The sequence below is a fragment of the Bos indicus genome, chromosome 25 (genome assembly GCF_029378745.1).
Source record: "Bos indicus isolate NIAB-ARS_2022 breed Sahiwal x Tharparkar chromosome 25, NIAB-ARS_B.indTharparkar_mat_pri_1.0, whole genome shotgun sequence".
Taxonomy (NCBI): Eukaryota; Metazoa; Chordata; class Mammalia; order Artiodactyla; family Bovidae; genus Bos; species Bos indicus.
In genome coordinates, this window is record NC_091784.1 from 28,565,699 (window position 1) to 28,591,441 (window position 25,743).

Here is a 25,743-nt window from a genome sequence, read left to right on the forward strand (position 1 = left end):
CTGGGTCTTAGCTGTGGCATGCAGAATCTAGTTCCCTGACCAGGAATCGAACCCCAGGTCCTCTGCATTGGCAGCTCAGAGTCTTGGCCACTGGACCACCGGGGAAGTCCCACAGTGGTAACCTTTTCATCAACACACCCTTTACTGGCTTTTCTCCTTTCTTTGTCTCTCTTCCTCATTCCTTCACAGCCCTGACTGTGATCAGCTCCCCAATACAGTTCTTGCACCCCAATTCTCATTTTAGAGTCTGTTTTTGAAGGGACCATAATGAAGGCATTCCTTAAACAACTCATCACCTTCCCCTAAAATATTATTCCCTGTTCTCATTTCCACCATGAACCCTACTACCATAATCAGACACCCAAGTCTGGTCAGTTCTTCTAGAAAGATAGAGCAGCGGATATCTATTTATCAAGCCATTCCCTTCTCGCGTCCAGCCCTGTGCTGAGCAATGGGACTCCAGGGATGAATCTGATCATCTCCTGCTCTTGAGGGAGTCGCTGGTCTATTGGGGAGACAGATCTGGATCCAGGCAAGGTCCACACAACGTGCTCAGAACTGTGTCAGGAAAGTCAGAGAAGTCTTTCCCGAAGAGATGCCATGGGCTGAGCACTGAAGGCTGAGTAGGGGCTGGCCATTTGGGAGGCAGGGAGGCGTTCCAGGCAGAAGGCATAGCTTATAGAAAAGTTCAGAGGGTATGAGAATCCAGGGGCTGGGGAGGGCAAGGGCATGGGAAGGAAATGTGATTTCATTCTGGGTTTGGTGTGGAGGAACGAGGAGAAGTGTGGGCAGGGGTCGGGGCATGGCAGGCCTTAAACCTCTGGATGAGAGGCTCCTGCCTCCTCCCAGGTTTGATGGAGAGCTCTGGAGGTTTCCTGAGCAGGGGAGTGTCACTGTCAGATTTGAGTCTGAAAATAATTCCTTGGGACTTCCCTCGCAGTCCAGTGGGGCAGGACTCAGGGCTCAGGTTTGATCCCTGGTCAAGGAACTAGATCCCGAATGCTGTAACTGAAGATCCTCCATGCCGCAAGGAAGATCGAAGATCCCATGACACAACCAAATAAATAAATATTTCAAAAAGAAAGAAAAAGGCTCAGTGGTAAAGAATCTGCCTGCCAATGCAGGAGACACAGGTTCGATTCCTGGTCCAGGAAGATCCCACATGCCATGGAGCAACTAAGCCTGTGCGCCAACATTACTGAGCCTGTGCTCTAGACCCTGGGAGCTGCAATTAGTGAGCCCACACACACTGCAATTACCAAAGCTCAAGTACCCTGGAGTCCATGCTCGGCAACAAGAGAAGCCGTTGCAAGAAGCCTGAGCACCACAACAAAGAATAGCCCTTGCTCGCTGCAACTAGGGAAAAGCCTGCACAGCAACAAAGACCCAGCACAGCTAAAAATAAATAAATAAAATTATTTGTAATCAATTTTTTAAAAAAGAAAATGATTCCTCTGAATTAGTTTGAACTGGGGGGCTAGCTCAGCCAGGTTTCCTAGGTCAAAGCTGAAGGATAGGCATTTTTAGCCAGTGAAAGAAGTCATTTTGAGCCCAAGTCTCTGGAGAATAGGCAGGGGCTAAGGCCCAGGAAGGGGAATACCCTTGAATTTGAAAGTGTCCAGCTCCCCAGGACCACAGCCTTCAGCCTCTGTGAGGCCTGATTCAGCTAAACAAAGCCGGGGAGCAGGGGAGCTTGTCGGCTCACTGCCCCCAAGGTAACCATTAATCCTTCCCAGGGGGGAATCCAGGGGCTAGTGCCCTGAGGGGCAGATCGTGGGCAGAATGGAGGAGCACACAGAGGCAGGCTCAGCACCAGTGCTGGGGGAACAGAAGGCTCTAATTGACAATCCTGCTGACATCCTAGTCATCGCTGCTTATTTCCTGCTGGTCATTGGTGTCGGCTTGTGGGTGAGAAGCTGGGAGATGCTGCTAGGGCCCCGCTTCTGGAGCCTGGGGGGAAGTCTCAGGGAGCCCTGTGTGTGGCAGGGGAAGGATGCCTGGATCTTTGAGAGAGAAACCCGGTGTGGGACAAGTAATTCTTCTTTTGATATTTTCAGGGTGGCCCAGTCCACACTCATTCATGCCTTGTCTGCCCACATTGGGGCTGGACTAGTTTTAAGGGGTCAGTGGCTTTTCATCGGGACAGCATTCTAAATGAGGTCTCTGTTCCCCTGTCTACATAACAAGTGGTTGAGCAGAAACCTGTATCCAGGGCCCACAGGAAAGTCAGGCCCCATCTAGCCACACTCGGGCTTGGGGAGCTGGATGCTGGGTTAGGGCCCGTGTGGATTTGTGTCTTGGGAGGAAGCTGGGGGTGGGGTCGGGTGGGAATCATCAGGTGAGCTGCATGCTGGTTAATATTCAGCCTGGAACAAGGCTGAGGAATGTGTTGAGGAGGCTAATGAGGTCCAAAGATGTCCCCCGAACCCAGGCCTCTCCCCACTCCCAACCCCCAGTCCATGTGCAGAACCAACAGAGGCACCGTCGGCGGCTACTTCCTGGCGGGACGGAACATGGTGTGGTGGCCGGTGAGAGAGGCGGGGCTGTGGAGCGGGAGGAGGCCTGTAGAAACAGCCTGGCTCACCCCCACCTCTGGCCACCCAGGTCGGGGCCTCTCTCTTTGCCAGCAACATCGGCAGTGGCCACTTCGTGGGCCTGGCAGGGACCGGTGCGGCGAGCGGCCTGGCGGTGGCTGGATTTGAGTGGAATGTGAGTCCCTCCTTTTGGCCAATGAACCCCCCACCCCGGGAACACCTGGAAGGGTCACAGCTGGAGAGGCTCCAGGTGGAGGTGTGAGACAAGAGTTGGGACTTCCCAACTGTGCCATGAGGCTAGGCTTCAAGTGATGCTCAGGCAGCCAGCTTGGAGGCAGAAGCAGGTGGGAGATCCAGAATCAGGGCAAGGGTAGGTCTAGAGGAGGTATATTAGCTGATCATATCAGCACTGGGGGTAAGATGCTTGAATTCATAGGAATGAGTCTGTTAGTAAGCAGTGTTTTAATAACAAAGTTGATCATAGTATGGCTGTAAATAAAACCGATCACACGATTAATAGTGTTCAATACTGGGATACGGCAGGTGGTTTGATTCACTATTGCTATGTGAGCCTAAACCAGCCACACCCTCATTGGCCTCGATTTACTCCTCTCTGAAATGGGGTGAACAGTCTCAAAGTTGGTACAGTGCTTCTTCTGATGCTCTCCAAAGCGGTGGCCTGTGAGCATCTTTAAGCCAAATGAAAGCCCCTCGCAGAAAAGGGCAGGAGAGGAAGCTCTGGGACTGAGGCTTGCCTCGGAGACTTGGAAAGATCAGGCCTTTGAGCTCAGGGCTTCCTGGAGGAGGAGGCCTCTGAGCTGAGCCTTGAAGGACAGAAAGTTTGGGTGGGTGGAAAGGAGAGGGGAGGCAGAGACTGGGGTTAAGCTGAAGGGTCTGTACTTGGATTCAGGTGCTGGGGGTGGGAGGAGGAGGAGTCTAGGGGTCATCTTGGGAGAGATGGCCAGGGGTCATGGCCTGGGAAGGCAAGAAGGGCTGTAGTTAAGGGCCCAACGAAGTATCAAGAGCTTGTCCAGAAGGCCCAGAGCCCAAGGTCATCGTCTGCATTTGTGTCCTCTGGGGCCCTGGTGTGACCTTGCCTTGGAGTAGCATATTCCCCAAGAGAGGAAGGTTCTTCAGAACCCTTGGGGGCGGGGACGGGCTCAGAGCAAGATCTCGGGCGGGGAGTCACCCTTCGATGTCGCGCTGTGCCCACAGGCACTGTTCGTGGTCCTGCTACTTGGGTGGCTCTTCGTGCCAGTGTACCTGACCGCCGGCGTCATCACCATGCCGCAGTACCTGCGAAAGCGCTTCGGCGGCCATCGTATCCGCCTCTACTTGTCCGTGCTCTCGCTTTTTCTGTACATCTTCACCAAGATTTCGGTAAACATGCTTGGTGGGTGGAATGGGCCCCTGGAAGGGTGGGACCACCCAGTGGAGGTCTCTAGAAAGCCCCCGAGGGGGCACAGCTGAGGAACAATTGCTGTAACAACCGTAATGGAGGCAGGGCCTGGAAGGAATCGGTTTCTGGGGCTACAGCCATAGTTCACTTCAGTCGCTCAGTCGTGTCTGACTCTTTGCGACCCCATGAATTGCAGCATGCCAGGCCTCCCTGTCCATCACCAACTCCCAGAGTTCACTCAGACTCACGTCCATCGAGTCAGTGATGCCATCCAGCCATCTCATCCTCTGTCGTCCCCTTCTCCTCCTGCCCCCAATCCCTCCCAGCATCACAATCTTTTCCAATGAGTCAACTCTTCGCATGAGGTGGCCAAAGTACTGGAGTTTCAGCTTTAGCATCATTCCTTCCAAAGAAATCCCAGGGCTGATCTCCTTCAGCCTGGAGACTGGTTGGATCTCCTTGCAGTCCAAGGGACTCTCAAGAGTCTTCTCCAACACCACAGTTCAAAAGCATCAATTCTTCGGCACTCAGCCTTCTTCACAGTCCAACTCTAACATCCATACATGACCACAGGAAAAACCATAGCCTTGACTAGACGGACCTTTGTTGGCAAATAATGGCCCTGCTTTTCAATATGCTATCTAGGTTGGTCATAACTTTCCTTCCAAGGAGTAAGCATCTTTTAATTTCATGGCTGCAGTCACCATCTGCAGTGATTTTGGAGTCCAAAAAAATAAAGTCTGACACTGTGCCCACTGTTTCCCCATCTATTTCCCATGAAGTGATGGGACCAGATGCCATGATCTTTGTTTTCTGAATGTTGAGCTTTAAGCCAACTTTTTCACTCTCCACTTTCACTTTCAACAAGAGGCTTTTGGGGTGGTGTCATCTGCATATCTGAGGTTATTGATATTTCTCCCAGCAATCTTGATTCCAGCTTGTGCTTCTTCTAGCCCAGCATTTCTCATGATGTACTCTGCATAGAAGTTAAATATGGTGACAATATACAGCCTTGACGTACTCCTTCCTATTTGGAACCAGTCTGTTGTTTCACATCCAGTTCTAACTGTTGCTTCCTGACCTGCATATAGGTTTCTCAAGAGGCAGGTCAGGTGGTCTGGTATTCCCATCTCTTTCAGAATTTTCCACAGTTGATTGTGATCCACACAAAGGCTTTGACATAATCAATAAAGCAGAAATAGATGTTTTTCTGGAACTCTCTTGCTTTTTCCATGATCCAGCAGATGTTGGCAATTTGATCTCTGGTTCCTCTGCCTTTTCTAAAACCAGCTTGAACATCTGGAAGTTCACGGTTCACATATTGCTGAAGCCTGGCTTGGAGAATTTTGAACATTACTTTACTAGCGTGTGAGATGAGTGCAATTGTGTGGTAGTTTGAGCATTCTTTGGCATTGCCTTTCTTTGGGATTGGAATGAAAACTGACCTTTTCCAGTCCTGTGGCCACTGCTGAGTTTTCCAAATTTGCTGGCATATTGAGTGCAGCACTTTCACAGCATCATCTTTCAGGATTTGAAATAGCTCAACTGGAATTCCATCACCTCCACTAGCTTTTTTCGTAGTGATGCTTTCTAAGGCCCACTTGACTTCACATTCCAGAATGTCTGGCTCTAGGTGAGTGATCACACCATCGTGATTATCTTGGTCGTGAAGATCTTTTTTGTACAGTTCTTCTGTGTATTCCTGCCACCTCTTCTTAATATCTTCTGCTTCTATTAGGTCCATACCATTTCTGTCCTATATTGAGCCCATCTTTGCATGAAATGTTCCCTTGGTATCTCTAATTTTCTTGAAGAGATCTCTAGTCTTTCCCATTCTGTTGTTTTCCTCTATTTCTTTGCATTGGTCCGATGCTGTAAAGAGCAATATTACATAGGAATCTGGAATGTCAGGTCCATGAATCAAGGCAAATTGGAAGTGGTCAAACAGAAGATGGCAAGAGTGAGCGTCGATGTTCTAGGAATCAGCGAACTAAAATGGACTGGAATGGGTGAATTTAACTCAGATGACCATTATATCTACTACTGTGGGCAGGAATTCCTTTAGAAGAATGGAGTAGCCATCATCGTCAACAAAAGAGTCCGAAATGCAGTACTTGGATGCAATCTCAAAAATGACAGAATGATCTCTGTTCGTTTCCAAGGCAAACCATTCAATATCACAGTAATCCAAGTCTATGCCCCAACCAGTAACTCTGAAGAAGCTGAAGTTGAACGGTTCTATGAAGACCTGCAAGACCTTTTAGAACTAACACCCAAAAAAGATGTCCTTTTCATTATAGGGGACTGGAATGCAAAAGTAGGAAGTCAAGAAACACCTGGAGTAACAGGCAAATTTGGCCTTGGAATACGGAATGAAGCAGGGCAAAGACTAGTAGAGTTTTGCCAAGAGAACGCCCTGGTCTTAGCAAACACCCTCTTCCAACAACACAAGAGAAGACTCTACACATGGACATCACCAGATGGTCAACACCAAAATCAGATTGATTATATTCTTTGCAGCCAAAGATGGAGAAGCTCTATACAGTCAGCAAAAACAAGACCAGGAGCTGACTGTGGCTCAGATCATGAACTCCTTATTGCCAAATCCAGACTTAAATTGAAGAAAGTAGGGAAAACCACTAGACCATTCCGGTATGACCTAAATCAAATCCCTTATGATTATACAGTGGAAGTGAGAAATAGATTTAAGGGACTAGATCTGATAGATAGAGTGCCTGATGAACTATGGACGGAGGCTTGTGACATTGTACAGGAGACAGGGATCAAGACCATCCCCATGGAAAAGAAATGCAAAAAAGCAAAATGGCTGTCTGGGGAGGCCTTACAAATAGCTGTGAAAAGAAGAGAAGTGAAAAGCAAAGGATAAAAGGAAAGATATAAGCATCTGAATGTAGAGTTCCAAAGAAGAGCAAGAAGAGATAGGAAAGCCTTCCTCAGCGACCAATGCAAAGAAATAGAGGAAAACAGCCATAGTGGGAGGTATCAAAAAATAAGGGCACTTTTGAGGTGTGGCCAAAAGTTTGGCCCAAAAGTGACCCAAAAGTTTTGGGTCGTGATTCTGGGCAGGAGGTGGACCTGGGTCCCCACACTGGCCCCTGGATCCTGACCTGCACGCTCGCTCCTTCCCCCAAGGTGGACATGTTCTCCGGGGCAGTATTCATTCAACAGGCTCTGGGCTGGAACATCTATGCCTCCGTCATCGCGCTCCTGGGCATCACCATGATCTACACTGTGACAGGTGGCGGGGGCGGGGTCTTAGGGAAGGCAGCCGTGCTAGGAGCGTGGACTGTAGGCGGGGCTTAGGGAAGAGAACCGTGCTAGGGATGTGGGTGTGGGCGGGGCTTAGAGGAGACACCGAAGATAGAGGGCTGGAGAAGTTAAGTGTGATGTGAGCAGAAGGATCTAAGTCTTTGGAAAGCAAACTACACCTCCCCCACCCCACCCTCTACCCCCTCCCCCTCCCTCCCCCTCCTTCCGCCCCCACGTTCCTTGGATTGGTCCGGAAGTTCATAGCTCTGAGCCCCTCTTGGGCTTGGACAACAAGGAAGACTTAAGTTTTTATTAACTTCTGGCGGGGGGGAGAGTGGACTTGGCCAGACTCCAGGATAGCTCACCAATCCCAGTGTAGGCCCAGGGATCCCGGGGTGGGGCCTGAGGCCTGACGCTAGCCCAGAGTGGGCGGGGCCTGATGCCAAGGCCGGCTGTACGGCCCGGCCCCTCGGAGTGGGATGGAACTGAGAATTGGACCTTACAGGATCACCTCCTTCTGTTACACACACGAGAAAACCTGGACTTAGAGGAGGGCCTGTAGTGGAGGTCCTACACGGGGGGCACCTGGCATCCGTGAAGCCCCAAACTCAGCCCCACTGTGCTCACCCAGACCTGCCTCCTGACGCCGGAGTGCAGGAGCTCGGAGAATGGGCCATCATTTTGAAATCTGCCCTCCAGGAAAATTAATTGGAAAGGGGGAATCCTTTTCCAGTTCCCCGCAAAGACAGTCTATGTACTAGAGGCAGCCTGTCTGGGCTGTGCCCCCTGACCCAGGCCGGTTGCAGGAGGGCTGGCGGCACTGATGTACACGGACACGGTGCAGACCTTCGTCATTCTCGCCGGGGCCTTCGTCCTCATGGGTTACGGTACGGGCTCAGCCCATGGGGGAGGGGCGCGGAGAGCGCAGCTCGCAGAGCTCTCCACTCGGGAGCAGGGACATCGCGCGTCTTAGGCGGGGTGGTCCGAGGGAGGGCCTTGTCGCGGGTGCCGGGTCCCCTGACGGCCGTGCCCTCACAGCCTTCCACGAGGTGGGCGGGTATTCGGGGCTTTTCGACAAATACTTGCGGGCAGTGACGTCCCTGACGGTATCCGAGGATCCGGCCGTGGGCAACATCTCCAGCTCCTGCTATCGACCCCGGCCGGACTCCTACCACCTGCTCCGGGACCCTGTGACGGGGGACCTGCCATGGCCCGCGCTGCTTCTGGGGCTTACTATCGTGTCCAGCTGGTACTGGTGCAGCGACCAGGTGAGGGGTCGGGGCTGCGGCGGGATGGGAGGCCGGGATAGAACCTGCGGGGGTGCCGAGCTGAGATGGGAGGAGCCTGAACCCACCTGGGAAGCCAGGTGGAAGGCGTGGTCCGAGGTGGGGGGTGGGGGGGGAGGCCTGCCAAATAGACCTACCCAGATGCAGGCGGATCCAAGGGGCAAGGTCCGTTCTTGGAACTGAATTGTCCGCCTCGAGGGGCCAGCGGCGGGGCCCGGATTAGAGAGGCGTCTTGGGGCAAGGCCAGAGAGATGGCGATTTACCCGGGACTGGACGCAGGTAGTTTGAAAGCTCCTCGTCGCAGGTTATAGTGCAGCGCTGCCTGGCTGGGAAAAACCTCACCCACATCAAGGCGGGCTGCATCCTGTGCGGCTACTTGAAGCTGATGCCCATGTTCCTCATGGTCATGCCTGGAATGATCAGCCGCGTTCTTTACCCGGGTAACGTCTGCAACCCCGCCCCGCCCCCGAATCCTGAGCCCCATCCAGCCCCTTTCTCAGGGGAGTCTCCCATTTCCGTTCCCGTCCGAAGATTTGGGCCACCCAGTCCCGCCTCCCACCTGGGGATCCCATCTCTCCACTGGGATTCCCGGTCCCCACTTGGGCGATCCGAAGTTTCAGACCCGGCCCCGCCCTAGCCGCGTGGCGCCCTCCTTCCCGCAGACGAAGTGGCGTGCGTGGTGCCCGAGGTGTGTAAGCGCGTGTGCGGCACCGAGGTGGGCTGCTCCAATATCGCCTACCCGCGGCTCGTCGTGAAGCTCATGCCCAATGGTAAGGGCGGTCCCCGGGTTGCCCTCCATGTCCACAGGCGCCAGTGCGAGGCGTCACCCCTCGCCCGGCTCGCAACTTCCGGGCGCCCCCTCGCGACCGCAGGCTCACGGCTCCAGTCCGCCCGCAGGTCTGCGCGGACTCATGCTGGCGGTCATGCTGGCGGCGCTCATGTCCTCGCTGGCCTCCATCTTCAACAGCAGCAGCACACTCTTCACCATGGACATCTACACGCGCCTGCGGCCCCGCGCGGGCGACCGCGAGCTGCTGCTAGTAGGACGGTGGGCCTGGGTTTTCCATCTCCGGCCCCACGACTCGGCCCCGGGGGAGGGGCAGTAGGGACAGGGGGAGACCGGGTCCTGGGTGAAACCTCCCGATGGCCGCCCACCGCAGGCTCTGGGTGGTGTTCATCGTGGCCGTGTCGGTGGCCTGGCTGCCCGTGGTGCAGGCGGCGCAGGGCGGGCAGCTCTTCGATTACATCCAGTCGGTCTCCAGCTACCTGGCGCCGCCGGTGTCGGCCGTCTTCGTGTTGGCGCTCTTCGTGCCCCGCGTCAACGAGAAGGTGAGCGTGTGTGCACAGCGGGCGCTGGGGCCGGACTTGGACGCCCGTGGAGGCTGACCCGCTCTCCGGCCCCGCAGGGCGCCTTCTGGGGACTGATCGGGGGCCTGCTGATGGGCCTGGCACGCCTGGTTCCCGAGTTCTCCTTCGGCTCCGGCAGCTGCGTGCGCCCCTCCGGGTGCCCGGCTCTCCTCTGCCGCGTCCACTACCTCTACTTCGCCATCCTGCTCTTCGTCTGCTCCGGCCTCCTCACCCTCGTGGTCTCACTGTGCACACCGCCCATTCCGCGCAAGCACGTAAGTGCAGGCCTCCCGTGGGGGCACTAAACGCGGGTGGGTGTGGCCCCTCTCCAGCCCGAGGCTGCAGTCTGCTTCCCACGACTCCCAGTGGGGAGGACCTGATGTCTGTAAGGAGGTTTGGTGAGGACAGACCAAGGAGTTCAGTTTGAAGCTTTAGTTGCAAAGCAAGCACAATGTTTTGATTCAAATCAAGTTTATTTGAGGTGGTTTGGAGGTGGCCTGAAGATCATGGGGGAGGTGAAAGCCCCCCAGAGTTTTGGCCTGAGTGGTGGCCGGGAGGGACCGAGTACTACCCCAAAAGCCCCCAAAGGGCTTGGTCTTGTGCTGCAGGAAGGTGGGTGCCCCAGGGCAGAGCTGACTGGGGAACGGGACAAAAGAGCCGGGGCCCAGAAGGAGGGGCAGGACTCCACAGGTGCAGAAGGGGCAAAGGCAGCAAGAGGAAGCCCTGGTAGCAAACACCCGCAGGGAGGAACACGGCATTGGCAGGACTGGAAGACTAAAGTACTAGAATTGAATTGTGAGTGTAGATGGGGGACATGCGGGTAATGAAGCCGAGGGCAGAGCAGGGCCAAGAGTTTTTAAACACTTAGTTGAGCAGCTTGGGTTTAGCCTGAGGGCAGCCATGGAAGGTGGTCCCGAGCTGCTGTGCAGGCTGGACAGAGCGACGTGAGAGAGTGCTGGTGTGGACGGGAGACCTGCTCTGCTCCCACTCGGCCCCTGCTCCCTCCTTCCCCAGCTCTACCGCCTGGTTTTCAGTCTCCGGCACAGCAAGGAAGAGAGGGAGGACCTGGATGCTGAGGAGCTAGAAGGTCCAACCGCAGCCCCCGTGCAGAACGGGCGCCCTGAGCACGCAGTGGAGATGGAGGGTAAGGCACTGCCCCTGGGAGTTGGGGCGGGGGAGCTGCAGGAGCAGAGTGTCCTCAGACTTACTGTCAGGCCTCAACTTCTCCCAGCGCCCCCACCCCCAAGGCCAGGCCTGTTGCGGCAGTGCCTGCTCTGGTTCTGTGGCGTGAGCAGGGGTGGGGCGGGCAGCCCCCAACGCCCTACCCAGGAGGAGACGACTGCTGCAGCCAGGCGGCTGGAGGACATCAGTGAGGACCCACGCTGGGCCCGCGTGGTCAACCTCAACGCCCTGCTCATGATGGCCGTGGCCACATTCCTCTGGGGCTTTTATGCCTGAGGCCCACTGCATTGGACACCCTGAGCCACAGCCTTAGATGAGTGGGGGTGGGGAGCCAGCTGCGGTGAGAAGGGCCTGGGGCCAGAGAGTAGAGGGGAGGCCCCGGGACCCCTACTCTCTGCCTTGTTTCTGCCTGGGACCCAGTCCATAGCCACACCCTGTGAGGCCTTGGCCAGCTGGCCACTGTAGTTCCCCTAAGAACAAATAAAGCTGCCTTGCCTAGTCCTGCTGCAGCCAGAGTGTCCTTGTTCCAAGCCCCTGTCCTGAGACCTGGGCCTTTGGCAGGGATGCTCACAAGACCTTCTTCTCTGGGCACAGGAGCCACGTGGCCCTCCATTCATCCACCTCTAGCTGGTGCTTCTCAGTGCTCCAGCCCGCATCCTGTAGACCTGGGGAGAGGGCAGAGGGGTGGTGCTGTGGGGGAGACTCTGGGCTAACCCAGGGGAGAGGGTAAGGCACAGCATGGGCTGGGTGTACTGCTCAGGTTCCCCTTGCCTCTGCGGGGTGATCTCTGGTGTAAAATGAGGCTAAAACCTCATCTGGTTGCCGTATGAATTCATTAAGCAGCATAGGGGAAAGGGCTAGAATGGAGTAGGGGCTAAATGAAAGATCATCATCAGTAATTTGTGAGCCTTCCCCCTCCCCCGAACCCACCACCCCATTCCTCTCTCCAGTGCCAACTGGGCTTCCACAGTCTATCAACACTGAGTGCCTCACCTCAGTGTTGGTTAGACCGTCCTAACCTCCCCGTCCTGCAGACAGGGAAACTGAGACCCGGACTTGAGATCACACACAGAAGTCCAGGTCTTCCACCTCCCAGACAGAGGGGTCAGGATGGGGCTAGGCAGGGCCTCTGGGGAGAAGGTCCAGGAGCCGTGGAGCAGAAGGATGTTACCTTTCAAGAACTTTGGGAAGAGCTTGTCCAGCACTTGGTGTGTCTCCCTGACAACGACCCAGCTCTCTTTCTCAGGACCTGGACAGGGGCGAAGAACCAGAAGCTCCCAGGTGTCCCAAGCCAAACAGGGTCCTTCCCCTCTCCACCTGGCTTTGGTCAGAAGAAGCCTGGACTGCGAGGCATTTACCTGCCCGTGCTTGGTTCCTCAGTTCCTCCAGCTCTTCTGGGAGGGGTCCATCTCCCCGCAGGGCTCCAAGCACCAGCCCGTGAGTGGCAGCCCTTAGAATGGCTTTAGGTCCTGCCATCTGACTCAGGACAACCTGTACCTGGTCTGGAGAGACCCAGGGACAGAGTGGTTCCAGGGAGGGGCTAAATCTGAAACTCTCAGGCCTACCAGCCTGCTTCATCCCTGTCTGGCCCAAAGACCTTGGCCTGGCATGAAAGGCCAGCTCCCACCCTTTCCTTTCCAACTTCATCTCCTGTCACTCCCCAATGCTCTGGCCAAGCTAAAATGCCCAATTTCCAAGATACAACTTCAAAGCAGCTCCCTGAGGTGGGCTTATCTTGCATGTCTTGAATAGTTAGTGAGAATAAGCATCTTTTGACACACAACCAGCAGACCATTAAACTTTAGTGCCTGCTTCCTCAAGAGGTGACCTGAATAGGAGACGAAAGAGGTTCCTCAGAGAGAACCAAAGGTCACAATCTCATTTGTGTGTGCTGCAATGTAAAAGTGCTTTTATATAATTGCTTTTTCTGATCCTCATAAAAACCCTGCAGATAATAAGAGAGGTATTATTAGCTCCACTTTACAGAGTCGTCAAGGGAACTTTACAGGGGCATGCAGCTATACAATTCGAATGGATTCAGTCTCAGCTTCAAGCTCCCTTGAGGACAGCAGGCAGACTCCAAACTGTCCAGCATGTGTCCAGAGCTTGGGGCGCAGGGGCTGAAGGAATGAGAGGCTGAGCCCAGGAGGGTGAGTCTGAAGCTGGAAGAACACGGCACACTTACTTCGTGACTGGTCCCAGCGAAGGAGGTAGGGTTCTTGGTGCCCCTCAACCAGCTGCTGCAGCTCAGAGACACTGAAGGAAACAAGAGTGTGCAGTCGGTGGTGGGGGAGAAGACAAAGCAGGCATGACCATCCAGTCACTGCACAGCCACCTAACTGTTAACCAGAACTGTCCTGCACCTCTTTCCCATCCGCCCCTCAGCTGTTACCTTCCCCAGCATCAACCCTTCCTTTCTTCCTGCATCCAACAAACACATCAACAAACATGTCTTCTTTGTCTTACAAGAGTCACTTGAGTAGCCCTACACTCAGGCAAGTAAATATCCACAGAGTAGAACTACTTTATTTGGTGGTTCAGAAAGGCCAATCTGGGATTTCTCTAGTGCTCCTACTACAAGGAGCATGGGTTCAATCCCTGGTCAGGGAACTAAGATCCCACATATTCATGTTATACACCGCCTGCCCTCAAGCACCGACAGTGACACCACCCCCCCCTACCCCCGCCTACCACCAATGGAAATGAAGAACCCTAGAGGTAGGGCTTGGTCAGGGGAGGCAAGTGATAATCAGAACAAGGAGCACAGGCTTCCCTGGTGGCTCAGTGGTAAAGAATCCGCCTGCCACTGCAGGAGACATGGCTTCGATCCCTGATCCAGAAGAGCCCACATGCCACGGGGCAGCTAAGCCTGTGCGCCACAACTACTGAGCCTGTGCTCTACAACCTGGGAGCTGCAACTGCTGAGCCCAAGTACCGCAACTATGATGCCCTCAAACCCTAAAGTCTGTCTCTGCAACGAGAAGCCACCACAATGAGAAACCCCCACACTGCAACTAAAGAGTAGCCCCTGCTCTCTGCAACTAGGGAAAAGCCCATGCAGCAACGACCAAAAGACCCAACCAAAAATAAATAAATGCACTTATTAAAAAAAAAAAAGAACAAGGAGCACATGGGGGGAAGGGTGACAGTGGTGATGGTTGGGAGATGTTGGGACACTCACCTGGACGTCACGTGGTGTAGGGGGGCCCCCAAGGATAGAGACACAGATGACCAGAAACCTGTGGGAAGCTGGAGTCAGGATGCCCAGGCAGAGCAAGGAGCTAGGAGACATAAGACTTGAGCCCAAGGGGTTGGGTCACCTGTCCACAGTGGCTCCATCTGATTGGCTGATGTGGGGCCAAGTACCTCTCCCCGCTGAAGGAAGTGCCTCAGGACCAGCCAGAGCCGCTGTTCATTCAAGGTCTCTATGACAAGGGCCCGGACCGCTCGGTAGTTGGCGTAGATGTGCAGGGCAGTGAGGAAGAAGAAACAGCCGAGGCTTAAGCTGGGGCAAGAGAATGAGCTGGTCCGTGGGAGCAGAGGCCCAGCTGGGCGCCTCCTTCCTGCCTTAGATCCCGGCTTACCTGGGGCTATCGGACACCAGGGGCAGCATCAAAAGGCTAACCAGGAGCCCCGCCAGGTTTACCAGCGTCTCCTGGAAAATGGCAGAGGGGTTGGGAGCTGGAGGGCTCCCCTCCAGGCCAGACTGAACATCTCTGAGTGCCTTTCACCATAGTCCTCCCTGCCCCAGATGCTCCCTACACCGATATGGGTGCCTAGGAAATTTTTAACATTTTTGATGAGTGAGCCATCCTTTGAGATACCATCTGCTTCTCTGTCCAGCTAGATGCAATGCCCGTGGAACATTTCTTTGTTTTGCAAACATCACTTGTGTAGCCCTACACTCAGGCAAGTAAGTGTCCACAGAGTAGAATGACTTTATTTGGTGGTTTAAAAAGGCCAATCTGGGACTTCCCTTGTGGTCCAGTGGTTAGGACTCCATGCTTACACTGCAGGAGCCATGGGTTCAATGCCTGGTCAGGGAACTAAGAATCTACATGCTGCATGGTGTGGCCAACAAAAAAAGAGGCCGATCCCCCCCAACCCTTGGTATGCAATAACAGGCAGACACTTCTGCAAAGAGGTCAATGAACCTAGGAAGAAATGCACAAAATCCCAACTTCCCTGGAGAATCAATGTTATCAGACCCCACTGATGGCCCAAGATGGCCTGACTGAGCCTACCTTAGGGGAAAAGACCCATGGCCACAACCCCCGACGCATCAGGAGGGAGGAGAAGTCTGAACTGGGGTCCCTGACTATTGGGGTCCCTGGGATAGGTGGTCCTGGTGCAGAGGGGTGGGCTGTGGGTGTAAACTGGGGATCAGGGGCCTTGGGAGCTCAGGAACAGAGGGCCCTCCCCAGGGTGGGAACAGTCATCTCCAGCAGCCACACAGAGTGGGCAGCAAAGCAACAGCTTCAGAAAGCAGGGGCCTGGTCCCGGGCTGAGCACCAGTCTTGGGTACCCCAATGACCTTACCGCCTCTGTGAACTGAGGAAGCCCCGGGGCCCTGGAAAATAGGCCTGGGGGTGGAAGGGGCTAGAGGTTAGAAAGAGAGCAGGCGAGACAGCAAGCACGGGGCTGGGAGATCCTAAAGACTTGGGCCTGGTGTACTCACTCCCTAACAACTTTGGAAAAGACAATAGGGAAGAACTCGTTCAACCATTTCTTGAGAGAAGGGACAAGCCCAGGGGAACCCAGGGAGAATCAACCTTTCTGGGTCTTTTTTGCCTCAGCTGTGGAGTGGTGACAATGACACCCTGCGTGAATCCATTGTAAGGATTTCATGAGTTCAGACAAACGAAATACTTGGCACATGGTTTATGCTTAAAAAATATTAAATTGTGTTGGGACTTCCCTGGTGGTCCAGTGGTTAAGACTCTGCTCCCAGTGTAGGGGGCACAGGTTCAATTCCTGGTCAGGGAACTAAGATCCCAAATGCTGCACAGCATGGCAAAAAAAAAAAAAAAAAAAGAACCTGTGCTAATATTATTGAAAACAGTTAGTTTTATTTTTTTTTTTAAATGAAGTTCTATTTCACAGAATCATATAAGAGAAGGCCAGAAAGTAGGATTGGAGAGAACAGAGGTTTTTTTTTTTTTTTTGGCCATGCCCCCTACCCTCACCCCAGCATGTGGGAGCTGAGTTCCCTGATCAGGGATAGAACCCACGCCCTCTGTACTGGTACGGAGTCTTAACCACTGGACCACCAGGGAAGTCTCGAGAATAAATGTTTCTAAATTGCTTCAATGTCAAAGAAAACCGTGTCACACTTGTTACCTCCCTGGGCCTCACTTTCCACATCTGTAAAATGGAGATAATAATAGTATCTATCTTAGAGGCTTGGTGTGAGTTAAACAATTCACATAAGCACTTAGCACAGGGGCGGGGGGTACAGAGGGATCCCATTCCTTAAGGGTTTGGCCCTAGGAATGTCCCCATCCCCACTCCAGGCTCCTTTGGTCAGGTGAGGGGCTGGGCAGGAAGGGCCTGCTACGTTGCCAGGGGGAAGCCTCAGGCCAGTGACTCTAGGCACCTCACTTTCTAACTTGCCAGGAGCTTTAACATGTAGGGCCTCACGTGGTCAGAACACGTACCTCACAGGGTGAGGCTCTGCTTAAAGAGGACGAGGTCCAGGGCAGGGGTCACTCCTGGCCACAGGGGCAGCGGGCAGGGCCTGGACTTGTTGCCACAGAGTCCGAGCCCTCACAGCTGATGACTTCTCCAAAGACTCACCGACGCCTCCTCCCGCCTGTCTCCCAGCGCTCCCCCTGAGCCCTCAGCTGCGTCACTTCCTATTCCCACGCTGTGCCCCGCCCCTTCCCTCCGTGCGCCCCGCCCCTTCCCTCCTACTCGGCTGCTCACCTGGCTGCCATCCTTGGCTGACACGTCGGCCATGTTGTTTCTCCGGGCCTGATGCATGGTCAATGCGGCCCGAGTGGCCCCACCAGCCACACCCACGAGGCACTGGGGGGAAAGAGAGAGTAAAAGTCAGAGGGGCTGTGAGCTGCGGCAACACAAGCGTTTCTGGGGGTGAGCAAACAAATGGCTCAAACCAGTTTGAAAAAAGTAGGCCTCAGGCCACCCCACAGTGAAACCCTGAATGCTGTCCATTCTCACCCCGCATTTCCACTAGGCCCACTTCCCTTGTCTTGTTCCAGGAGAAAACTAAAGGTGTGCCTGCCACGCCACCCTGTGGAGAAGAAACTCACTTTCTTCCCCCAAGGTGGAGACCCGAAGGCCATTCTTAATCCAGAACTTCCCCAGCCTCCAATGTCTGCTTTAGCTGCCTCCTCCCCTGGGGGAGCTCCCAGGCCCAGTCTGGCTTGCAACTTGGCGCTTATGTTCTCCCTGCCTGGAACTAACTCCACTTTCTTCCTGTCCCAGTCGAGGCCTAGCCAAGCCTTCCAGGCCAGTTCAAAACCCACACCAGTGGCCCTGAGCGCCTAGGGCTCTCCCTCTGAGATGGGAGAGCTCATCGACTAGGACTACTTAAGGCTTTCACTCATTTGTCACATCTCTTAGATGTCAGATACACATTTCGGTGCTGTGGTAGACTTCAGATACAACTGCAGCCCTCCTGAAACTTAGAAATCATCAGATAGTAAACAAATAAACCAGTGATGACATGGTCAGCATTTGTTCAAAGGTAAGAGGAATGAGGTATGAAAGGAGGCTGCGGTGATGGGTGGGGATCTGATCACACAGACCACAAAAGCCTCATTAAGGTCTTTATACCAAGAGCAACAGGCAGGGTGTTGACCTGATTTGATTTCCACTCTAATAAGGACTATGGGGTTGCTCTGAGGACTGAAAAGGGGTGATAACAGATTCAGGGAGATGACCTCGGAAAATTACTGTGCTTTTTTTTAAGCAACAAGGACCCACCATGTGACATGGGGATGCAGTCATAAAAGGACTAGAGAGATTTAAGAGGGGGAAAATACAGTCTTGAATGGAGGCTTAGGTGAGGGTGACAGGTGACAGGGGGAGGAGGCGAAGGCATGGATGATAGCCAGGCTTCTGGTTGTTGCATCTGGGGGATGGAGGTGCTGGTCACTGGAGACTAGAATTCTGGAGAGGGGTGGGAAGGGCAGAGGGGGAAGCTCACAGCCGTGTTGGAGTCCCTTCTTTAACAGATGAAGAGACTGAGGCCCTCAGAGCAGAGCTCAATGCAGTATTTCGGCAGAGGTCACAATCTTTTTTTCCTCTGAAGTTTCCTGTCCTCGAGGGGATGGGGTGCTCACAGCATTCAGTCCTGGGCCAGGGAGCTCAGCAGCCTCCACCTTGAAGAGCTGTCAACTCCTAAATGTCAGTCATGCCACGTGGAATAACACACATGATTTTGAAGGGATGGTTGGGCCTTTGTGATAGGTCTTAGGTCTTTTTTTTTTTTTTTTGCCACACCACAAGGCATGTAGAACTTCCCTAACCAGGGATCGAACACCAACCCTCCTGTGGTGGAAGTGTGGTATCTTAACCACTGGATTGCCAGGGAGATCAATTACATGTCTTCCTGACTCTTTACTCTGCGCCTGGTACTTAACTCTGTGGGGAAGACAGGCTGGGCCTCAGGTTCCGTCTTCAGATGAGGCCAACCTGAAGGAACCACCAGGGTGAGCAGCCTGGCAGAGAGGAGGAGCCCAGATTCACCCCACTTGCCCCTCCAGCCCCGCTGTCTGGTCTGCACTCTGTCTTGCCACTGACTTTGACCTGCAGTGCTCTTTCTGCCCACAACGCCCACCCTGCAGCTCACACTCATTCTTCAGGGCCCACTCTCAGGGAAGACCTTCCTACATCCCCCGAGCAGGCCAGAGTCCCTGCTGAACCCTCCTGCAGCCCCTATACTTCTCATCTGGAATACCTATAGCTATCATTCAATAAATATTTAATTACGTGTAGCTTTCTTTCAAAGATGGGAGGGCCTGTGTTCTGTGCCAAACATGCAGCAGACACTCTAAATATTTTATGGAAAGAATGAAAGGTGGCCAGAGGGCTGGTCCCACGGTGTTGACAATGGATCACCTGTTCTATCTCTTGCTCAGAGGTCCTTCACGCACCCCCGGCTCCAGACACCACCTTAGACCATCTCAGACTCTAGAGGGCGTCTGGCTGGAGAGGAGGATCAGAATACACCACAGGGTCTGAGAAGAAACATCTGAACTTTTTCACTCTTTTAGAAGTGCCTTGAACACAGGGCCCAGGCTGGGCTGCCCCTGGGGCTCCAAGTGAGCCCCCACAAAGCACCAGCAGGGCAGGAATCTTGGGTATAGGGGTGCCCCAAGATGGGTACCTTGGCCAGGTTGCTGATGCAGACAGTTATGGTGAAACAGAAGGGCAAGATGGGAGCCATTATCTCGAGGAACATGGCGATGTCGTTGAGGATGTCAGCAAAAAGCCTGGGGGAGGGATATGGGGTCAGAGGTCTGAGACCTTCATGCTAGAAGACTCCTCTCTCCTCAGTTCCAGCCCCTTCTCACCTCCACTGCTTGGCATTACAGTCCATTTTGCTCCTGTGGGGGAGAAGACATTGGTCAACAATTTGGATTTAAGGGGAAAACACATCCTGTGGGCAGTGCGGGCCATCCTCAGGACTTGGGAAGGTCCAAAGGGCTGAGAAGAAGAAACCACAGCCCAGCCAGACTTCTGTCCCCACACTGTCACTGCTGCCTGAAATGCCACCATCAGCAGAAAGGACCTTCAGGGGTCACTCACATTTCCCCCTTACTAACCCATGAGGCACCGAAGGAAAAAACTGATTGTCCCATCATCCCCTGACCCTCCTGGGAGAGAGGCCATCCCTGGGTTCCTCTGCCATCTGCCCTCCTCTCTTCCTCCTGCTTCAGAGGGTACCCAGCAAGAAACCCGCATATTCTGTAAGCACTACATTTAGCGTAAATGCTACCCTGCGTGTTACAGACAACCAGCCTGGAGAGAGGTAGGACTTCCCTCAGATCACGTGGAGAATGGGGGTAGAATGGCCAAGAGAAAGCCAGGCTCTGACACCCAGCCTAGAACATCTCTATTTCGTGACACCATGGACAGTTCCCTCCTCTGCAGGTCGAGTGACTCCTGGACCCTTGTACAAACCCCCAAGGACCCCTTCTCCAAGATCCCAGTGGCAGGAGACATTATAGCCCTTGGGCGAGCTCAGACTTTACAGCATTAACACTGACCCTGAATTTGAAATCTAGACAGAAAGAGAGCATTCCTGGGTAAGGCATGGGGTGCACATGGAGAACTCCTGAGGGAACTAATACATGACAAAGGCAGGACTAGAACACGGGGGCTCCAATGCCTCAGAAAGAGTATAGGCTTTAGGTTCCAATCCCATCTCACCAGTTACAAGCTCTGTGACCTGGTCTATTTTACATCTGGACAAGGTACACATTCGATCCTACTCTACACAGGTATTAGAAGGATTAGAGAGGATACACAGAGAGCTGATGAGGCCCAGTTTGGGTTGGTAATCGTGGCTGGCGTTTGCTGAGCACTGATTACGTGCTAAGCATTTTAGATACACTAGCTCACTGCACCTCACAACCATGATTGATCGCAGATATTAAATCATTCCTGAGGTCCTTCCAGTACTGACCAGAAGAGGAAGCAGGCAGCACAAGGCCCTCAGTCCCTTCTGGATAGATGGTGATATGTATCCCATGTAGGACAGGGATTCCGATGACCTCCCCAAGCCCACTCTCTACAATTCAACCACGTATCTAAGCCACCACACTGCAGGAGGGTCATTCCTTTTGAGCTGAGCACTGTCCCACCCAGGCATCTCTTTTAACAAACCAGCAAAGGATGCTCAGAGCATCCTGGCTCCCTCTGTTTTTCCCATGATGGGCAGCAGAGGGGCCAATCAGTGCTCTTAAAGGCAGATCTCATCCCGGCAGAGGCTCTGTGGCTTCACTGCTTGGTGACCCCAGGAAGGCACCTGTACTGAGTACTCATTGAAGACTCCTTAGCTCTGATGTGCCTGATAAATTTCCCCTCCCTTGGAGATGGGTAGGAAAGAGGCGGAACTGAAAACACAGCCAGGGCTGAGACAGACATGACTCTGTGCATCAGGAAGAAAAACTCACCCCATCCACCAGGCAAAGACGATGCGGCCCAGCATGCCAGTTGAATCTGGGGGAAAGAAGCATTGGTAAGGAACAAGCAAGAGCCTTGGGTGCTGTGGGGCCTGGCACCAAGATGGCTTTCCATCTTGGGTCACTGCCTTTGGGAGCTTAGTCCGGTTTAATAAGTTCTAGCTGCATGATGGGGTCAGAAGTGCCTAGACTTAGTAGTCCCTCAGCACGTACCCCAGAGAACTAGGTACCCACACACATCAAGAGACATGGACCAGAAGGATTCTTTGCAGCACTGTTTATAATAGCAAAAAACTATTAGGTTGGACACCAAATGCTCACCAACAGGAGAACGCATAAATAAATTCTGGCTCATTTACTCAGGGGCATATTAGACAGCTATGAAAATCCAACTACTCACATCAGCATGGATGGATCCTAGTATCATCATCCTACATGAAAAAGTAAGTCACGAAGATAACATACAGCACAATATGCTGTTTGTAAAAGAAAAAAATCCCTGATACTTTCATAAAAGAAAAGACCCTGATGCTGGGAAAGATTGAAGACAGGAGTAGAAGGGGGCAACAGAGGAAGAGATGGTTGGATGGCATGACTGACTCAATGGGCACGAGTCTGAGCAAACTCTGGGAGATGGTGAAGGACAGGGAGGCCTAGCGTGCTACAGTCTACGGGATGGCAAAGATTCAAACACAACTTAGTGACTGAATAAATGCTCTTCATAAAGCTTGAAGACAGCTGAAACTATAGTGTTGAGGTATATATCAATATGGTAAAACTATTTTTTTTTATAAAAGCAGGCAATGCTCTGGAAAGTTCAGAGGTTATTGTTGATATTCTAGCTATTAGATTGGGCAGTGGGTTCACAGACGGTCATTAGAGTATAAATAAATGAAAAGGATTTGAACTGCAGGTTAGTGACAAGAGAGCTGGGAGTATATGCTTCCTCAGGCTGGGGTAAGTCAGAGAAATTTCTGGAATCCACTAGACTTTCATTTGCACAAGGGCTTATTGGCTCCCCACTGTGTGCCAGGCACTACGTGAGGGTCTGGCCGGGAGGTGTATGTGTGGCGGGGTATAGCGGACTACAGTGAACCAGAGAGTCATGGTTCCAGGCTCAAAAGCAGACAGCAGCCATGATGGACACACACACCTGAGAAGGGGACTACTCTCTTGGAGGCCATCTGCAAAGCCCTCGTCAGCTGTGGAGGCTGGCACTAGGGTGTAATACTGACACACAGCCTCGCTGTCTTTCAAAGTCTACACTGTACACCACTCTAGGAAACTTGATTCCCACCTGGTCCTCTTTGCCTCACTTACAATTGGCTGAGCTGCAAGATCTAAAAACTTCTGAATCCTAGTAAGGGATCAGCTGTCCACAAATTGTACTTGGCTCCCTCTGAAAACTCTAACTGGCAAAAGGGTGTGGCAGTTAACAGTGGGACACAGGGGCTTCCCTGGTGGCTCAGTGGCAAAGAAACCACCTCCCAGTGCAGGAGACATAGGTTTGATCCCTGGTCTGGAAAGATCCCATTACTGAGCCTGTGTGCCTAGGGTCCATGCTCTGCAACAAGAGAAGTCCGTGCACCAGAACTAGAGAGTAGCCCCCGCTTGCCGCAACTAGAGAAAAGTCTGCCAACAGCGAAGACCTAGCACAGCCAAAAATAAATGATTTTTTAAAAAATAGCTGCTAAAAAAAAAAGTAGGAGGGGACATATGTAAACCTATGGCTGACTCATGTTGATATTCAACAGAAGACAACAAAATTCCATAAAACAATTATCCTTCAATTTTTTAAAAATGTAGGACACAGAAGTCAGTCAGTGTGGGTCCAAATCTTGGCCCTGTGACCGTAGGCAAATTGCTAAACCTCTCTGTGCCCCAGCTTCCCCCTGTGGAAAAGGAATTCATAACAGCATCTACCCAGTATGGCTGTTGCAGAGATTAAGCTATGTATTACATGTCAGTGTGCAAAATGCCTGGCACACAGCAGGCTGTCAAAATACTGGCTGCTCGTAGAATTAATATCACTAGTTATAACAGTTAACATCATGTTCCATAAAGAGACCTGTAACTAAAAATGACCGTATCAAAAAATTCCAAGGGAGTTTTTTATGTAAAGCTCTGCATGCAAATTTCTCATGTTTGATGGAAACAAGTATGTAACATCCTTTCTAATGAATGGGGCTTCTTTTAATGTCAACAGGCTTTATACTAAGTGGCTATTTTTTCATCTTAAAATGGTCTTGTTTTTTTCTTAATAACCTGCCTGAGCTGAAGACATATATAAATATGTTGGTGATTAGACTAGAGTGCTTAGAAATGACACGAAACTACTGACCCCAGCACCCACTGCATTCCAAACACTTAAGCCACAGGAGTGCAATAGAAAAGATCCAAATTAAACAGTATGGAGGTATGAAAATGTACCCTACAACTAAAACTGCTGGGTTCAAATCCAAGCCCCACCTCTTACTGGCTGTGACCCTGGGCAAGTTACTGTTCTGTGTCTCAGTTTCCCCATCTACAAATTGGACACAAGGACAACACCCATCTCAGAGCTATTGTGAATGCTGAATCAATACATTTAAAGACTGGTATACTGAGACTTCCCTGGTGGTCCAGCAGTTAAGATTCTGCCTTCAAATGCAGGGGACACAAATTTGATTCCTGGTCAGGGAACTGCTATCCCACATACCGAAGCCTGTGAGCGGCAACTACTGAGCCCTCAAGCTCTGGAGCCTGTGCTCGGCAACTAGAGAAAGCCTTCATGCTCAATGAAGAGCCAGCACAGCCAAAATTAAAAAAAAAAAAAAAACAAAGACTGGTACATAATGAGTACTATGCAGGAACTATTATTAACATTATTAACAGAAGAGACAACTCAAACAAGAGCCCCAGATCACTACCAACTTTCCACTGACATGTACTCTCAGATAATGAGCTTCTTTCCAGAGGTGACTCACATTTGGACAGTTTGGTTAATGCTAAGGGTACAAGCAGGAGCCTCCAGATTCTTCAAAAGATCCAGGGAGGCTCACCAGAGCTGTGGCCAGGCTGACGCTAGGAGCAATGAGCCTTGGGTCTGATTGAAATCCCCACTAGGAACAACAGTGAAAGACAAAGAATGGAAGAGACAACCAAGGGCCCTCCTGATGGAAAACAGTTCCCCCCTTCTTTTCTGCTTCACTCTCTAGAGGGCACGGCACCAAACTGTATCTCTGTGCACTCCCCACCCCCGCTAATGGTTTTTCAAAAAGCAGTATACATTCAACAGATGGTTACTATAGTTATTATTTATAGATCATCTACTTTCCCAGAGGATCCAAAACACCTTTCATTCTTACCCAAACTTCCTCTCTGCCACTCAGGACCTATTACAAAATTGTTTTTTCCTAGAATTAACTAATTTCCCACACCCCAGGCAGTTGGCAGTTTTATTCAATAATTGAACTTGTAGGCAGTCCTCCACAGATGAGGAGTAAAGGGAAGGGGAACGTTTTGCTTAGGGATCTGGGCTCCAGATGATTAAGGGACACTGAACAGCATGTATGGGGAACAAAGTGCAGCTTCAAGGCTGGTGGGCGGGATAAGGGTATTCCTGTCCTGTGTTATTCATCAGTTGTCAATAAAGACAACACCAATGTTTTACTCAGTTGAATTTTGCTTTTTAACGGTACAAGGCACTCTTGGAGGAACCGGGGAGACTTGGCTCCTGGATTTAATCAGACAGGAATGCATAAACATACTCATCACAGCTCAGAGTTAGACGTCAAAACACTGGGAGAAGGGAAAAGGAGGGGTTGGGCTTCCCCGTCGAAGGAAAAAGAGGACAGAGATGATGGCAGGGCTGAGACGAGCGATGGGTGAGACTTCAGGGGCCCAGCTCACCTTTCACGAGCCAGGTGGCTGTGGCAGCTGAAACAGAGGCTTTTGCGTCCCCTACCCCTATGCCCAGCAAGACTGCGTGGGTGGCCAGGGAGCCCGAGAGGCTGGAAGCAAAGGCCTGGAGAAGAAAATAAGTGGGGTGAGGACTAAACGTAGGTTCATGGAGGTCTGAGATCTATCATCAGCCCCACATCACCAGGGTGTGTGGCCTGGGACGTGTCACAGCTCGTCTCTGGATCTCAGTGTCCAGTCTGTAAGTGGGAAGGGACAGGTGGCGCTCTGTCTCCCCTGCCCCGGCTACGTGTCTCTCCCTTTCCCGGTCGGCCAGGCTGACCTGCACGGAATCCCACAGCTGGTAGGGCAGGTAGTCCGGGCTGACGCTATCGGGGAAGCCCTGAGGCAGGAACACGGCCAACAGCCGGGAGAAAGGTGGGGAGGCAGTCCCGGGAGCCACCCCTCCGCCCCCATCTCGTCCTCCGGGTTTCGCTGTGAAGGCTCCGGAGAACCCCCACCAGCGGCGCCCCCAGGCCTCCCACTGCAGGCTCCCGTCGGGGGCGGCACGGCACCCCCGGGCCGCCCCTGAGCCGAACTGCTCGGAGCACAACACATCAGCCATCCTGAGACCCTCCCTCAGCCCTGCACGATGGGAAACGTGGCCACAGGGCACTTCCGGCTCCACTACG

The 25,743-nt window shown here is 52.6% G+C and overlaps 2 protein-coding genes across 3 annotated transcripts; one reads left to right on the forward strand and one right to left on the reverse strand.

The window, feature by feature from the left end:
- The first annotated feature begins 1,782 nt into the window (after positions 1 to 1,782).
- On the forward strand, positions 1,783 to 11,519 carry SLC5A2 (solute carrier family 5 member 2). 2 transcript variants are annotated; one of them, XM_019987855.2, is made up of 14 exons: positions 1,783 to 1,908; positions 2,457 to 2,528; positions 2,605 to 2,709; positions 3,750 to 3,914; positions 7,087 to 7,192; positions 8,010 to 8,090; positions 8,242 to 8,471; positions 8,794 to 8,929; positions 9,152 to 9,259; positions 9,387 to 9,537; positions 9,650 to 9,818; positions 9,896 to 10,111; positions 10,851 to 10,980; positions 11,068 to 11,519. In XM_019987855.2, the coding sequence occupies exons 1-14, from the start codon at positions 1,783 to 1,785 to the stop codon at positions 11,292 to 11,294; spliced, it is 2,022 nt and encodes a 673-aa protein (XP_019843414.2). In that variant the 3' UTR covers positions 11,295 to 11,519. The 2 variants fall into 2 exon arrangements, with proteins under 2 accessions (XP_019843414.2, XP_019843413.2); XM_019987854.2 differs by having other exon boundaries at positions 10,851 to 11,519.
- RUSF1 (RUS family member 1) lies at positions 10,291 to 25,676 on the reverse strand. Its single transcript, XM_019987152.2, has 13 exons — positions 25,395 to 25,676; positions 25,064 to 25,178; positions 21,164 to 21,209; positions 19,559 to 19,591; positions 19,372 to 19,477; positions 16,944 to 17,045; positions 14,603 to 14,673; positions 14,339 to 14,523; positions 14,200 to 14,257; positions 13,204 to 13,274; positions 12,377 to 12,520; positions 12,190 to 12,267; positions 10,291 to 11,683 (listed from the first exon to the last, which is right to left on the reverse strand). Exons 1-13 carry the CDS (start codon positions 25,674 to 25,676, stop codon positions 11,586 to 11,588), a joined length of 1,389 nt encoding a protein of 462 aa, XP_019842711.2. The 3' UTR covers positions 10,291 to 11,585.
- Between the last annotated feature and the right edge of the window lie 67 nt (positions 25,677 to 25,743).

Coding starts and splice junctions, on each gene's coding strand:
- RUSF1 (XM_019987152.2), bottom strand. CDS start 25,676: ATGGCTGATGTGTTGTGCTCCGAGCAGTTCGGCTCAGGGGCGGCCCGG. Junction 19,592..21,163: donor GTCTTTGCCTGGTGGATGGG/GTGAGTTTTTCT, acceptor TCTCCCCCACAG/GAGCAAAATGGACTGTAATG. Junction 17,046..19,371: donor GCATCAGCAACCTGGCCAAG/GTACCCATCTTG, acceptor CTTTCCCCCCAG/TGCCTCGTGGGTGTGGCTGG.
- SLC5A2 (XM_019987854.2), top strand. CDS start 1,783: ATGGAGGAGCACACAGAGGCAGGCTCAGCACCAGTGCTGGGGGAACAG. Junction 3,915..7,086: donor ACATCTTCACCAAGATTTCG/GTAAACATGCTT, acceptor CCTTCCCCCAAG/GTGGACATGTTCTCCGGGGC. Junction 9,819..9,895: donor TGCCCCGCGTCAACGAGAAG/GTGAGCGTGTGT, acceptor CCGGCCCCGCAG/GGCGCCTTCTGGGGACTGAT.